Below are 14903 nucleotides of genomic sequence, written 5' to 3'. Positions count from 1 at the left end.
GCCACCGCTGACCCAGTTACATTGAGAGGAGAAAGCAGTTTGTACCATTTCATGCTGTCAGGACTAAGAAGGGTAGGGAAGGGGCAATAAAAACCTATACTTACTTAATCTCTCCTCAAGTGCTAAGGTGCTCCAGTTATGAATACTCTGGCTGTCATTTATTATTTCACCTGTCTTAAAATGAGAACAGCTGGCACCTTCTCTAAGTATCTCCATCCCTGCTGAAATGCTGTTCAATTTCTTCCCTGTAAATGTACCTCTTCAATGGACTGGAAAAGAAGTCTTATTGACAATGAGTCCACAAAAATGATATGGAATTAATGTTTCAAAAATTTTTAAAAATTATGCTTATACTAGCATAATAATCCAGCAACAGTAATATTTAAATGAAAAAGAAAATTCCGATAGTTGAAAAGTATGAAGCATATATCCAATGTAATGAATGATGTGGCCTAAACTTCAGCCTGGAGGAAAGTAATAGTTAATCATCCCATCAATTTATTCTGTTTTCAGTTTAGCATCATTGATTTGGCAGCCATTATATAATTAGATCAGAGTATAAATAACTCCATGGTAGTTGGCACTAAAAGTGAGGCTTGTATAGACAATGTCCATGCAAGGACAGAACTGCTTTTATTTTGTCCTTCCTCTGTTACTCACAATAGGTTTCTAACTTTTTTTGATATACGAACAGCCTTTTGCCCAGCGCATGCTTACCGTTCTCCACACATCTGTCCCATCTCCCCAGTCCTTGGGAGGACGGTCCAGAGAGAGGAGCACTTTGTCAGTAGCACTGGTAGATAGGTCTGCCCCAAACCAGGGAACCAAGGAATCTCTTGGGGGGAACTTAAGCTGGAAGGAGTGAGGTCTAAATGGAGTATTCTGACTGGGATCTAACCGAAAAAAGTACATTAAAGACATGTCTGAAAATGACAGAATTTTTTCTTTGCTTATTTTAGAAACATTTTTCCCCAAGAAAAGTTTTCTCGAACATCTTTCAGATAATATTAAATCTCTTCAATTTTCTGTATAATTTGAGACTGGATATGGGACTAAATAAGTCTTCTAGTCAGTGACCTAATAGAAAAGTAGATAATCTTATAACACATGTAAACTTTAAATATGGAGAAGCAAAGCAGATATTAAGCACTTTGACAAGCAGTGCCGTGTAGGGAAAAAGAGGTCTGCGCTGTGAGCTGGGACCTGAATTCTAGACAGAGCTTTGCCATGATAACTAGCTATGTGACTGTGGGAAGACAAGCTATGCAGCTTCTTGGAGCCTCATTTTCTCGTGCATAAATCAGACCACCTGAACTAGGTGGCTCCTGAGGTTCACTTCAGGGCTATGATTATATAATTTTATGAATACCTGAGGAGAAGATGCAGCATCTCTATTAGAACATACGGGAGATTCTGAACGGCTGGTGCTGGCAGCACTCTGAGATGGATTTAGTTTTCTGTAAAGGAGACACCAGTTCTAGTTATGGGGAGAATTTTCAAATGTTCATGATAAAAAGCTTACCTTTGTTTTTTCCTTCTCAACACTTAAGTTACAATGACTAAAACTTTTTTTTAAGGAAAAAAAACAGATTTACCTTGAGAGCACTGACTCTAATGACCGTCTGTCTATTTCACTGTATCCAGGCCAGTCTCTTTGAAGCTCTTTAAAAACATAATCCTTTAAGGTATATGAGAGGTCCTTTGGATTCAGATTAGCTACCTGGTACATGGTATGAAAACAGAGCATTAGATCTTTTTGCTACTTCCTAACCCAAAACAGGCAGCATTTTGCATTTACACTGAGAATAACTATACCAATTGGCCCCAAAGGGACTGCTAGTTTTGCATATGTCAGATCTCAATAAATGCTATTTGACTTCATTTGGGAAATTTAAACTTTTTATATAAGTAGCTAAACATTTTATCCCTGAATATCCACTGTATGTCATATTTCTATTCAAAAAGCTTATAGTAGGCAAAAAGTAGAGGGAGGTTTATTTAGTTTATTTTTTTTACTTTTATTTATTTATTTTTTTAAAAGATTTTATTTATTTATTTATTTAGAGAGAGAGATCACAAGCAGGCAGAGAGGCAGGCAGAGAGAGAGGAGGAAGCAGGCTCCCTGCTGAGCAGAGATCCCGACATGGGGCTCGATCCCAGGCCCCTGAGATCATGACCTGAGCTGAAGGCAAAGGCTTAACCTACTGAGCCACCCAGGTGCCCCTTTTTTTTACTTTTTTAAATTTAAGTTTTTCTAGTATAAGGAGTGAGGTTTAACAACTTCATTATCTACTTCTGGTCATTAACTCCATTACTTTTGAATCACAGTAAAAATCCTTGGTCATTTGTATTAGGTAGAAACCAAAGAGTTCCCAAATGGTAGGTTATAAACTTTCCCTTCAGTAATCAGCAGAAATTATCTCCATAAATAGTATCAATTCTAATGCCCTTGTCTGTCATTTTCTTGGCTTGCTAAGCCTGCTTCTTGTGACTGCCAGTTCTCCTGAAGAACCACTTATTCAAAGTTCTTGAAATTCCTAAAAACCAATAAAAAGAAATAACCCTCAAATTACTGTTACTAGTCAACCAGTTTATTCTTAAGTGTAATCTTTTCCTACCATATAACTGCAATTCCTAGAGTGTCCAGGCCTCGATTCCACGAACAATACAAATGTATGGATTCAGGTGCCAAACCAAGAGTCATTTTTAAGGCTGGCAGAATGGAATGGTCTTTTTTTTAACAGCTTCACTTCTTTCTGTGTCCTTCTAAAGAAAAGTACTATCAAATGTATTATGGTGGTTTATGCTTTTCTTATGCTTTTCTTACAGTAAGGAAAGCTGTAAGAAAAGCATTAACAATGTTAACGTTAATGTTGTTATAAAGTAGAAAATGGTAGGCTTAAGATTCAAATTTGCAAATACATTAGAATGAGACACAACCAGATTTCTCAAAGTGGAAAAATAGCAACAATGCTTAGCTTTCCTATTATCCTTGGGACGACACAGAGTTAAGACCCCATTGCTTCTCTAGGATTCATACTCGGCTATTCTCCTGTTTTCCTCCTCCTCCCTCTTTTTTTCTTTTGTTTTGCGTGTGTGTGTGTTTGTGTGTGCACGCACTCTTCTATATGCTAGATGCTTAGGAGCTATTTTCTGTTTTCTTCATTGTCATCATCTTCACCTAAGATTATTTCATTCAGCCCTAAGGCTTTCTTTCTTTATCTTTTTTTTTTTAATTTATTTAAGTAATCTTTATACCCAACGGGGGCTCAAACTCATGGTTTTGAGATCAAGAGTTTTATGTTCCTTCAGCTGAGCCAGCCAGGTGCCCCAGCTCTAAAGCTTTCTCAATAGACAGTCCATATGTTGCTATCTCCTAATTTATAACTTCAGCTCCAAGTGTCTTCTGAACACCAGTCCCTTACATGTACCCAATGAACATCTATCACCATTTGGGTATGTCTAACAGACATCTTCCAGACAGAATTCCCGATTGCTGACCATACACTTGTTCCTTGCCATCCCTCTCATCTCAGTCAACGGCTCAGTATCCATTCAGTTGCTCCATGTAGTTGATCTGGGTTAGAATCCAGACACTGGCATTTTATTAACGTTCCACAAAAGATTCTAACATGCAGTTAGGATGAGACAATGCTCTAGATTCTGCCAAATGATCAGTACTAATGACACTCATGCCCCATTTGCTGCTGAGTTAAGCAAACCTACACTTTAAAATCTTCATTTCTGTATACATAATCACTTCACTACTGACATCACCAGTATCCTCTGTGTCAATCAACTGCTACCATTTTGCCATCTTATCCTCTAGCCTAGGAGGTAACTTACAACTTTTCTGGAGATTCAGTCACCAGGTATTTTGTGATTTGTAACCTGAACCTCCCTCCTTCCCCAAATAAAAAATCGGAAACATATATAATCTCACCCTTATTCACTTTCATCCTGTCTTTTGAGCTCTTAAAATTGTTATGTGACATAAGGATTTCAATTAAGATTTTCCAAAAAGTACTTAAATAATTTAGTAAGATCCTTAAGACTGCCCAAGATACTTGGAGATTGGTTAACCCAGAACTGGAAACTTTGGCTTTATTCTTTCACAACATTTAGTATCATGACTTGAATAGGAGAATAATAGGAGAATAAATGAAAAAACAGACTTATGGGGCGCCTGGGTGGCTCAGTGGGTTAAGCCACTGCCTTCGGCTCAGGTCATGATCTCAGGGTCCTGGGATCGAGTCCCGCATCGGGCTCTCTACTCAGCAAGGAGCCTGCTTCCTCCTCTCTCTCTCTCTGCCTGCCTCTCTGCCTACTTGTGATCTCTCTCTGTCAAATATATAAATAAAATCTTAAAATAAAATAAAATAAAAATTTTAAAAAAAGAAAAAAAAGAAAAAACAGACTTAAAAGTATTATTTTTTTGAGTAACTAATAAAAACATGCAGGTTTGTATTTTTTAATGGCGAAATTTAAGAACTTTGGAAATGTTACTGCTTCAGAAAAAATTTCATTTGAATGCTACAACATTTATGACTCAAAATCAATACGAAAAGTATACAGAGTTAAAGTCTGACAAACTAGTGACTTCAACAAAACTAGTGATCTACTTTTATACTTAAGCTTATGATTATAAGGTAATTGATCAAAGTTAACCCTTAATGAAGACAAGTGAATGATCTCAGCATACTCAGTGGTAGAAAAAGGCAGTGTAAAGAGCATGCAAGGCAAGACACATTTAAAACTTGTAGATTAAAAATTCTAGCTTATACCAACCGAAGACTGATAAAAATAAATTGTACAACTTCACCTATACAAACGAATAAATACTACAGCAATAGTTTAGGTGAGTCAAGACCAAAAAGAGACAACAGAAACTTATTTTTATGGAATTTCAGAGCAAAATTTGTTTAATTCAAATGAAGATAATGACTTGAAATTTACTTTTTTAAAAATTAACAATTCAGTAGCCTCTAACTTATAAAACCTACTATAAATGCTACAGTTCAATTAGTTTTTTAATTAAATATTTAAAACAAGATGACTTAATATTTTAGACTTATAATTCATATACCATTGATCAAGATGATGCTGAAATTTCTCTACCTCAATAGCAACAAGAAGCAGCCTTTTTTTTTTTTTAAAGATTTTATTTATTTGACAGAGAGAGATCACAAGTAGGCAGAGAGGCAAGCAGAGAGAGAGAGGAGGAAGCAGGGTCCCTGCCGAGCAGAGAGCCCGATGCAGGACTCGATCCCAGAACCCTGAGATCATGACCTGAGCTGAAGGCAGAGGCTTAACCCACTGAGCCACCCAGGCACCTCACAAGAAGCCTTCTTACATGAGCTTCTCAACAAGAAAGTACAAGGAAGGAACTCTCTCCAGGTGTCTCACCTGCTGTAAAATTGCTCCGAGGGAGTTCTTGTCTTTTTGATTGACACCATCTTTCTGCAGTCGAGCCAGCAGCTCAGGTTTCTTGTAGGCCTTCAGTGCCAGTAAGTGAATCACTCTGTCCCTGTATGGCCGCTGAGAAACACTGCTGCTGCCATGTGTCTTTCGAATCGTATTTGCAGGGTTCATGGGGGTTGACCGTTTCCTCTCCGGTACTGCATCTGAAACAGCTTGAGGTGCTTTCCGAATCTGCACTCTTTTCCCTAAAGTCCAGTGGAAATGACACTGTTACACATTTGCAGTTAAGAACATTAGTGAGCATCTCAGTTTCCTCAACTCTGATTAAGGTACTTCTTCATTTCTGGAGGGAATTAAGGCCTTTTTATTTCAGTTTTTACTTTAACGAGAACTACAAACAGAAAGCATTTTGAATAAATGTCCTAAAATTATGGATTTGAAATTGTTTTGATAGAACTATTTACTGGAATAAATATGCATATGGAATTATTCTGGTCACTTAGCTACATATGGTACATTAGTGACACACTGTAGCAACAGACTGGAAATTTTAAGGTCATAGGTAGTTCATGTTAAGTGGAAATTTAATAATTTCTGTGTTTACCTGTGCTGTTTACAGAACTTATCTACATATTATATGTCATTTCTTTGGCAGACAGAATATAGCAAATGTGAAACATGAGAAATACCTGTTGGCTCTCACTGAGACCATACTTTTGGCTAAGCTGGGGAATTATCTTAATCTCACAGATTCAGGAACCATGAAAAGGGGGTCCAGGCTAATCTGGGATCAACATTCAGAAGGACATCCACTAGACATTTTCCTTTTCAATAGGCCGTACCAAATTTTAGAAGTCAAAAACCAAAACCAAAACTAACCAAACTAAAACCAATCTAAGAGGGCCAGACAAGTAGGCACTTCCACTGCAAGGCTGAGGGTACACAGGTGAATTAGAGCAACAGAAAAATGGTAAAAAGGAGGCCTTCACATCATTCCTGCCAGGCAAGTGCCATGTGGTAATTAACCTACTTTCTGCTTAAACTTAACATTGATAAGTGGCAAGTGGCTACTTCTAGAAAGTATCTCTGGGCTGAAGTGACCTGGATACTGCATGCCCAGAGCCATCAGGACATAGCTGATCACTGACAAAACCAGAAAAAAAATTTGGAATGACACTGTAGAAGACCCTCATTTTATAATTTCTGAGGTGAAATCTTTTAGCACCTTTAGTACACTCTAAACCTCCAACTCTGTGCCCTCTGGTCAATGGGTGGGGAGAACTGGTGATGACATGCAGTGTGGGGCAAGTACATTAGGAACAAGACTAGCAACTAGAAACAGTGGGTAATTCAGAGCAGTATCTTAAGTGCTATGGTCTGGTCTGATCTGGTGTGAAAACAGCTTAACCGGGCAGGAACTTTAATAAAAATTCTGTCCATGCTGGGGTCCTGAGGCCTAGCCAGAGGTGCTGTCTACACAATCCTGCCTAAGAATAAAGGAGAAAGGACAGATATCTCACTGACTCTTGTATTTCTCTACTGTCTGGACGCAACGAGTTATTAATATCAGATCAAAATATTGCACAACAAAGGAACTCAACATTAAAGGAACACTGCCCAGTAACAGGAAAAGCTATTAAAGGTGTGATTAAAGTTTTAGAGATAGATCTGGTTTCTGTATTTTTATTAATGTAGAGATAGCTTACCCTAGTGCCAGATGGGCAGGGAACTAATATTTACCATGAACCAATTAAGTGGTGGTGGTGGAGACACTGTGCTAAGATCTTTACACACACTAAGTCTGTAAACTGATGAAACAGGCATGGTCACTCACGGCAGTCTCACATGGCACAGGTGAGAAAACTGAGGCTTTCTTTCTTTCTTTTCTTTTCTTTTTTTAAATATTTTATTTATTTATTTGACAGAGTGAGATCACAAGTAGGCAGAGAGGAAGGCAGAGAGAGAGGGGGAAGCAGGCTCCCTGCTGAGCAGAGAGCCCGATGCGGGGCTCAATCCCAGGACCCTGGGATCATGACCTGAGCCGAAGGCAGAGGCTTTAACCCACTGAGCCACCCAGGCACCCCAAAACTGAGGCTTTCAAGGAGATAAACTCAAATGGTCTAAAGTGCTCACTCAGCACTTAGAAAGTTCTGTTATTAGCACGTGACTTTTCTTACATGTATTTCTTTGTAGGAAAGGTTTTATGAACAAATGCCTCATGTCTGCCATTGCTTCCTGTTAGGTTAAGCTCCATTATGCGTAGGCTGTAGCCACTTTGTTGACTAGCGGACTTTGAATCAGCATTTGATGACTAGCAAAGTGTCAAAGTGAATGGCAGTGAGAGAACAAGTAAACAGCAGAGGAGCCACATTGCAAGGATGCCAGCGTCTGAAGAAACACTGAAATTTCTAATGTGGCAACTGCACACCCTCCAATCTACCACTTCTCAGTTGTAACAGTATCAACAAACAGTACTTTCCTTGAAATTTTAATAGGGACTTGTGGGGTGGGGGGGAGTCAGGGTCACAGAAGTTTAGGAAACGCTATGAATTCCACTCTCCCCCTTGAAACCTGTTTAGCTTACACTTACTTCCCCAAATAAAGCTGGAGCCCTCCCACCCACTCTTCTCTAGGGAGGGGAGTAGACAGTGAGTTTTTTAGCTAAGCTCACATGTACCATGATTGATCGTTTAGAATGAATTCAAGCCAGCAAGGAAGGCAAATAAAATAAAAACAAAAAGCCACAGTACTAACAGTGTGTTCCAGGCTGCCCTACCTCCTCTGTATGTCTGACCCACCTCTGATCCTCAAGTCTCTGGAGAGCCCCAAGGTCTCCTGAGTTTACCACCACTCCTCCCTGAAGCAAGCGCAGGGCAGACAAATAAGGGAGGCTCATTTTGCCCCTGAAAGGGGTATGATCTTTGACAAGAAATTAGAATCTGGTCAGGGATATGACAGTAGTGGAGTCTCACCTGGGGCCTAAAGCTAAGGCTGTTACTAATACATGAATTTCCTACCCCCAGTACATTCCTTTACTGTTATCTCATTCCCCCCCCCCCTTTTTTTAAATGTAAGCTCTATCCAACTTGGGACTTGAACTCAGGACCCTGAGATCTAGAGTTGCATGCTCAACTTACTGAGCCACCCAGATGCCCCACTCTCATTTTTCCTTTAAACAGCCAGTTGTGGGAGTAACCCACTTCTTTTAAATGCTGACAGAGCAATCCAGACACACTGGGTCCCTGAGTTTTATGTAAAGATCACTTGCTTGCTGCCTCCCCATCAGTCTGTGCCTATTCAGCCAGGAAGAAGTCCTCTGGTTTAACATAAAAGACAGGCTACAGATGAAGAAAACATCAGTGCCCTAAGCAGTTATGGAACTGAGATGCTAAAGAAAAAAAATAGAAAAAAAAGTAAAGCAAGAATATAGGAGGTTCAAAGTTGGCAGAAGAAAGGTTTTATTTTTATTTTTTTACATTTGCCTCAGAACAGCCCTTTTAATAAAGCCTGTGGGAGAACCTAATTCTCTTCCCAGACTCAACTGCTAATCAATTCCCTGGGCTCCTTATATAAACAGCAGCAGTGGGTCTGACGGAGTTGTGTAATCTGGGACTATATCTGAACTGCTGTTTCATAACAAGGAGTCCACTTCTAGCGTCTCCATTTAATATGAGATTGTAGAAGTATTTATCCCTCTGTCTAGTGGTTCTGATTAAACTCTCTGAAAGGAAGGTGTTAAATCAGTACATCAGAAAGAGAGCAGAAGCTGTAGATGTCTTCTGCAGTGGTTTTCCTGTTCTGTGGAACCTGACTAGAAGCCCTGGCAACACCAACCCAATGCTTTAAAAAAACACTGGCAGGATCTTGATGATGGGGTGACTGTCATGATTAAATACGTAATCCACTGCAGTGGAAACCATCTCCACCATTTGGCACTTATACTCTTTTGTTTCAAAAGGTTTATTATCCAAATATATGTGTGTGTGTGTGTGTGTGTGTGTGTGTGTGTGTATATATATATACACACATAATGGTCACAAAATTTAGAATGACAAAGGACCTTTGACCCAGTTCAAATATACCTTATCTAATAATTGAGAACATTAAGGTCCACAGATGTTAAATGATTTGTCTAAGGTCATTTAAACATGTATCAACTCATTATAAATAAGGAGGATGGAGCAGTAGTTGGGAAAATTGGAGAAAGAATTCTAAAAATTATACTGGTTGGGTTATTTTATACATTTAAATAAATATTAGCATGTATTAAAAATTTACAATTCAATAAAATTCCAGAATTTAGGTAAAAATCAGTAAGCAGATATACTGATAAAATGGAGCAGTGGTTCCATCAAGTGATTCTTGAGGGGTTTTTTCTTTTCTTTTTTTTTTTTAAAAACAAAGTGAAATGATTGTAACACAACAGTGCTCACCACTGATATAAATTTCATGACTAGAAGCATAAATATTCTGAAGAAATAATAACGTTTCCTAGGTTAAAGGCTCTTTTGCTCTTCTCCAGGCAAAATAAATTGTTTTTTGTTTTGTTTGTTTTCAGTCTATAAGAGGGGCTCAAAAGCTTCTATTCCTGGGTGACTAGGCCAGGTGACCCAAAGGAGTCACAAGAGGGCTTGTGCCCTAATTCAGCTGCCAGAGGTCTGGCCTGACATTATGCCAGCACAACCCCTCAGTGAGACCAGCATTATTCCCATTTGTCCTCCATCCAGGCTGACACTCTTGAGAGAAGCCTTGTTCTGCAGGTACTTCTAAGGTGGCGAAGGTGAGCTTCAGGCATTATTTTATATGATATATTCAATTATGAACTGAAGAGGTATCTCCTATTGTCTTATGAAAATAACACAACTTGTTAAGGGGCCAAATCCATATCATTTGCTATCTGTTGTTACCAACAAGGTGATATGTAAGATGGAGAGGTAATCATAACCTCCCTTACGGGGTGGTTTTGAGATCTAGAGGAGGAACTGCATGTAAAGTGCTACCCAGTGTCTTGTGCACAGCAAGCACTCTAGAATACTAATATTCTGGTAATATTAATACCGAAGGGTGAATGAGTACATTTGAAAGAAATGAGTGAGTCAGATAGTTCTGAAGTACTAAAAGAGCAGGAAGATACAAACAGAGCCACCTAAAAGGAAAGAAATATGGTAAAGGTCTAGCAATGGATAAGATTAAAATCAAAAGGTCAAAACATACCATAACAAAGCACTGTAAAAAAATCAAACACTTAAGGTTTGAATTCTGAGCTGAAGAAATGGAGGCAGTCCAGAGGAGAGCAATGAAAATAATTAAAAGGTTGGGATACAGCCATCTTAAGAAAAGTTAAAAGGAGCTGGCGTTATACGACCAAAAGTATAAAGGCTGAAGAGGTTATCGACAAGACTGAAGACCAGAGAACGCTGTACCGTGCTGGCGAGTGGCCAGAGCACAGAGGACCCAGCAGAGTGGGATGTGCAGCCTGGCAGGGTCACTGCAGAGCTCTGTGGGGGCAAATGTACGTGTGCGCAGAGGGAGGCCAGCCTGTCTGAGAACGGATTGGATGTACTCTGGCTCAAATTTAAAGTTTAGATAACCTCAAATTTTATGTGGTCACTCCTAAAAAATGTAAATAAGTTATCTGTAGTGCCTATAAGAAAATTCAAAAGTTTGAAAATTCCTGCACTTTAGTATGAGTTATGTGATTCTGGGGGGTGTCAAGTCTGCCATGTAACATGCTGTGCAGATAAACTGCACCTGACCCTATCAAAACAAACACACACACAAACCGAGGGGACACCCACAGATCATTCAATGGAAACGTACAGTGATCACTACTGATCTGTAAACTTTGGAATAAATCAAGGTAAAGTTTTTCAGCCAAGAGGCAAAAAAAAAAAATCATTTTGGTGTTTTTTTTTTTTTTAAGATTTTATTTATTTATTTGACAGAGATCACAAGTAGGCAGAGAGGCAGGCAGAGAGAGAGAGGAGGAAGCAGGCTCCCTGCCGAGCAGAGAGCCAGAAGTGGGGCTTAAACCAGGACCCTGGGATCATGACCTGAGCCGAAGGCTGAAGCTTTAACCCACTGAGCCAGCCAGGCACCCTATTTTGGTGGTTTAGTTTTCTAGTCCTTTGTCAAACACACCAGCTTGCCTCACTGTTTATAAAACGGTGATACTGTACAGCGTAAAAGAATACTTTCAAAGCAACAGGGACAGCAAAGTTATGGCAGATCTTGTGTGTTTTAAAAACAATTTGAGGTTTAGCCTACTACAGAGAAAGTTAAGTTACTCATGAGAATAAAGAGAAAGGAGGTTGGAAGTTGTTACCTCACTCAGCAGGAAAGGGAAGGTGAAAAATCTCACTGCTGGTAACTTACTGGGTTGGGACTGCGCCCCATGGGTACAGATACCTGGGGGAGCCATGAATTGTTGTTAAACCAAACTAAATGTATCTAAGCTAAGCACCAAGTCCCAGGAGCACTGGCTTTGTTCCAAAGAAATACTTATTAAAGACACCAGTGGAGATTCTCAAAGCTGAATGTACTATAGCTGGGTCAGCAATGGGAAAATACAGAAGTAAAATTATACCAAACCATGGAAAGATGTTGATGAAAGAATCTGGTTATTCATGAGACTGTTTTTGTGTGCATTTACATTTCTAAATTTCTATCTTTTCATCATTTACTTATGATGACTTATGTTATTAAATTGACCAAAGCCTCAAAGAGCTCATCTTCACTCTTGATAATTCTTCCTATTACTGTTAATAGTCACTGCCAATCAACTCTTAAAAAATTTATTAGGGCTACTGCTCATAAAGGAGAGACTCGTCTTGCTGATCCGGTCTTACTTCTTCAGTCTGATGGATATTTGAGTGAGCTGATGATAAAGATGATGGGGGTGGGCAGCCTCTTAATTAATGGATAGATGAGGATGAGAATCTATGAATGATATCACAACTGAGGTACCAAAAAGGCATCACACTTATGCTTTGCTATAAGCATATTTTATATTTTGCAATAAAAATTCCATGTGCAAAGATCCTCTGAAATTCTACTAATAGATTTTACTGTAAAAATAATCCTACAAAAATGCCAAAGAAAACCTGTACTGTCCATCATTGTAATGATATCCAGTGTCCAAGAATACACAACAGTACCACTACTGCAACCTCACATAGTAAAGTAACATGAACCAGACCCCAGTATTGTAAAATAATAACAAACAGCCGACAAAGGATTCGGGATTTATAAAAGAAGTAAAACTTTTCGACCATTATTATTATTCAAAATGTTCTGTAAACTAATTCGGTGTTAACATTAGGCTAATATTACCAGTATTTACCTATAGTGGTCTTGAATTAGTCCAATCAATCTGAGAAGGAAAACGATATCTATACAAACCTACATATGGTCCACCAGGTTTGATAACTTTTGTGCTTCGGTTGCGGGATTCCTCCTCTGCCTGGGTCATTCTTTCTCGTGTCATCTGATACGAGTCGTTTGTTGCACACACTGTAATTTTATCTTGTATAAATCCCAGACAATTGAGCTGGGAGGCTCCAGAGCTGTCAAGTAAGATGGTGGCTTTGTTAGAGATGTCCCTCATTTTGCAGAACAAAGGCAAATGAGAAATGTATAATTTTAAAATCAGTAGCCCAAATAATGGCCTTGCAATCTGGAAATAACTAATATTAATAATCTGAAGTGCTGAAATTCTAAATATTTAAATTCTTTTCCTTCATTTCAAATCACGTTTTATTCATATTTTGAATAGAATGGGTAAAATGAACTCTCAGAGACCAAATCTGTAAAATTCTGAAAATAATTAGTATTTGTATTGAAGACCAGAGGAGTCTCAATGAGCACTGTAGTTTTACTTTCATTTTATAAAAATTTTCTACCACTGATATGAAAAATGTTTAAAGCTTTCTTTTGGAGTAACCATAATATGCATACTTTAGAAGTGACTAGAAGAAACAGACCCACTATGATGTTTTAATTTTAATAAGATAATTAATTTTAAGGCCAAAATATTGCTGAACATTAGGATTTATTATTAGCCCAAATATTCTAAACATTTTTAGTCTTTTATTTGCTATTTTGTTAAATCTCCACATAAGATGACCTATTTGTGTGGCAAATATCGAAGAAAATACTGGACAAGAAATTTTTGTAACTCTTTTTTGAAAAACTTTTATTTAAAAAAAATCATGAAAATTAACTTTGGCCTAGAAGATGGCTCCATTTCAAAGTATTATGCTAACATTAGGAGATCTTGGTAGCAGTTACACTGGTATTTTATTCATATATTTATTTTAAAGATTTTATTTATTTATTTGAGAGTGAGAGACTGAGCAAGAGAGAGAGCATGAACAGGGGCAGAGGAAGAGGGAGAAGCTGACTCCCTGCTGAGCAGGGAGCCTGACACAGGGTTCAATTCCAGGACCCTGGGGTCACAGGTAGACACTTAAGGAACTAAGACGCTTAACAAACTAAGGTACCCAGATGCCCTTATGTCAGTATTTTAAAAAGAAATTATATGGCCTTAAAACAGACTGGAATATAGAAGTAACGAAAATGTCACTATACCTCTGCTACTCTATTTCCAAACTAGCTTTGTTATGAGGCTAAGAATAGGGTTGACAAAATTTCTGTAAATTCCTAATAACTGTACAAATGCTATTTACTTATCTCATAAATATTTATTAGGCAGGGACTGCACACCAGGCAATATGTGAGGGTCAGACTGAGACAAGGGCAAAGACAGATGTGGCCCCTCATTCAAGAAGCTGTCTAATGGGTGATAAGTACTCTGGAATTTATGACACAGTGTGCCAAATGGCAGGGAGGCAGGGAATCCCTAGGAAGGTACTTCACCTGGATTGTGGGCAAGACTAAAACTTCCTGCAGGAAGTGAAGCTGAAGGTGATCTACAGGGATGTCTCCAGAGTGTGTGTGTATGTGTGTGGAAGCAGGGGAGGATAGAAGTTTTCTGGGAGGAGAACCAACCTGTGTGGGGCCCAGGGGAAGCAAAAGTTTTCAGTTTGGCCAAAGAAAGCTGGAAAGGACAGTTACAGATGAGACTGAAGAGGGCGTGAAAAGTACATCATACAGGGCTCTGGAGGATTTTAGACTCTGTCCCAAGATAAAGAGAGACTGAAAACAGGGGAGAGAAAATACTTAATTTGTATTATGAAAAGGTCAATCTGATGAATAGGGACTGGGAGGTAGGGGGCACAAAAGTGAAAGCAGGAGACCACTCAGGAGGCTACTGAAGGATTACTGGCAAGGAGCCAGAGCTTGAACTACTGTGGGGCAGTGTGAATGCAGAATAGTAAACAGATTCCAGACACAGTGAGGAGGTAGAATTGACAGGGTTTGAGAAGTGATTAGCCACAGGTGGAGACAGACAAGTTAAAGATAATACCAAGGCTACTAGGTGTACCTGTATGAATGCTGCAAGACTAGTGCAGGCAAGGATG

At 38.8% G+C, this 14903-nt stretch overlaps 1 protein-coding gene across 1 annotated transcript in view; it reads right to left on the bottom strand.

The window, feature by feature from the left end:
* ELL2 (elongation factor for RNA polymerase II 2) overlaps positions 1-14903 on the bottom strand; it is a 73379-nt gene that overhangs the window by 13537 nt on the left and 44939 nt on the right. Inside the window, exons 4-7 of the mRNA XM_082723928.1 lie at positions 12823-12986; positions 5407-5666; positions 1596-1720; positions 1370-1457 (exon numbers count right to left, since the gene is read on the bottom strand). Coding sequence (XP_082580054.1) covers positions 1370-1457; positions 1596-1720; positions 5407-5666; positions 12823-12986 — 637 coding nt within the window. The remainder of the gene's footprint in view (positions 1-1369; positions 1458-1595; positions 1721-5406; positions 5667-12822; positions 12987-14903) is intronic.

This window comes from Mustela nivalis (assembly GCF_964662115.1).
Source record: "Mustela nivalis genome assembly, chromosome: 3".
Taxonomy (NCBI): Eukaryota; Metazoa; Chordata; class Mammalia; order Carnivora; family Mustelidae; genus Mustela; species Mustela nivalis.
Note: the sequence above shows the minus strand (reverse complement) of the source record. Positions and strands in the feature narration are given on the sequence as shown.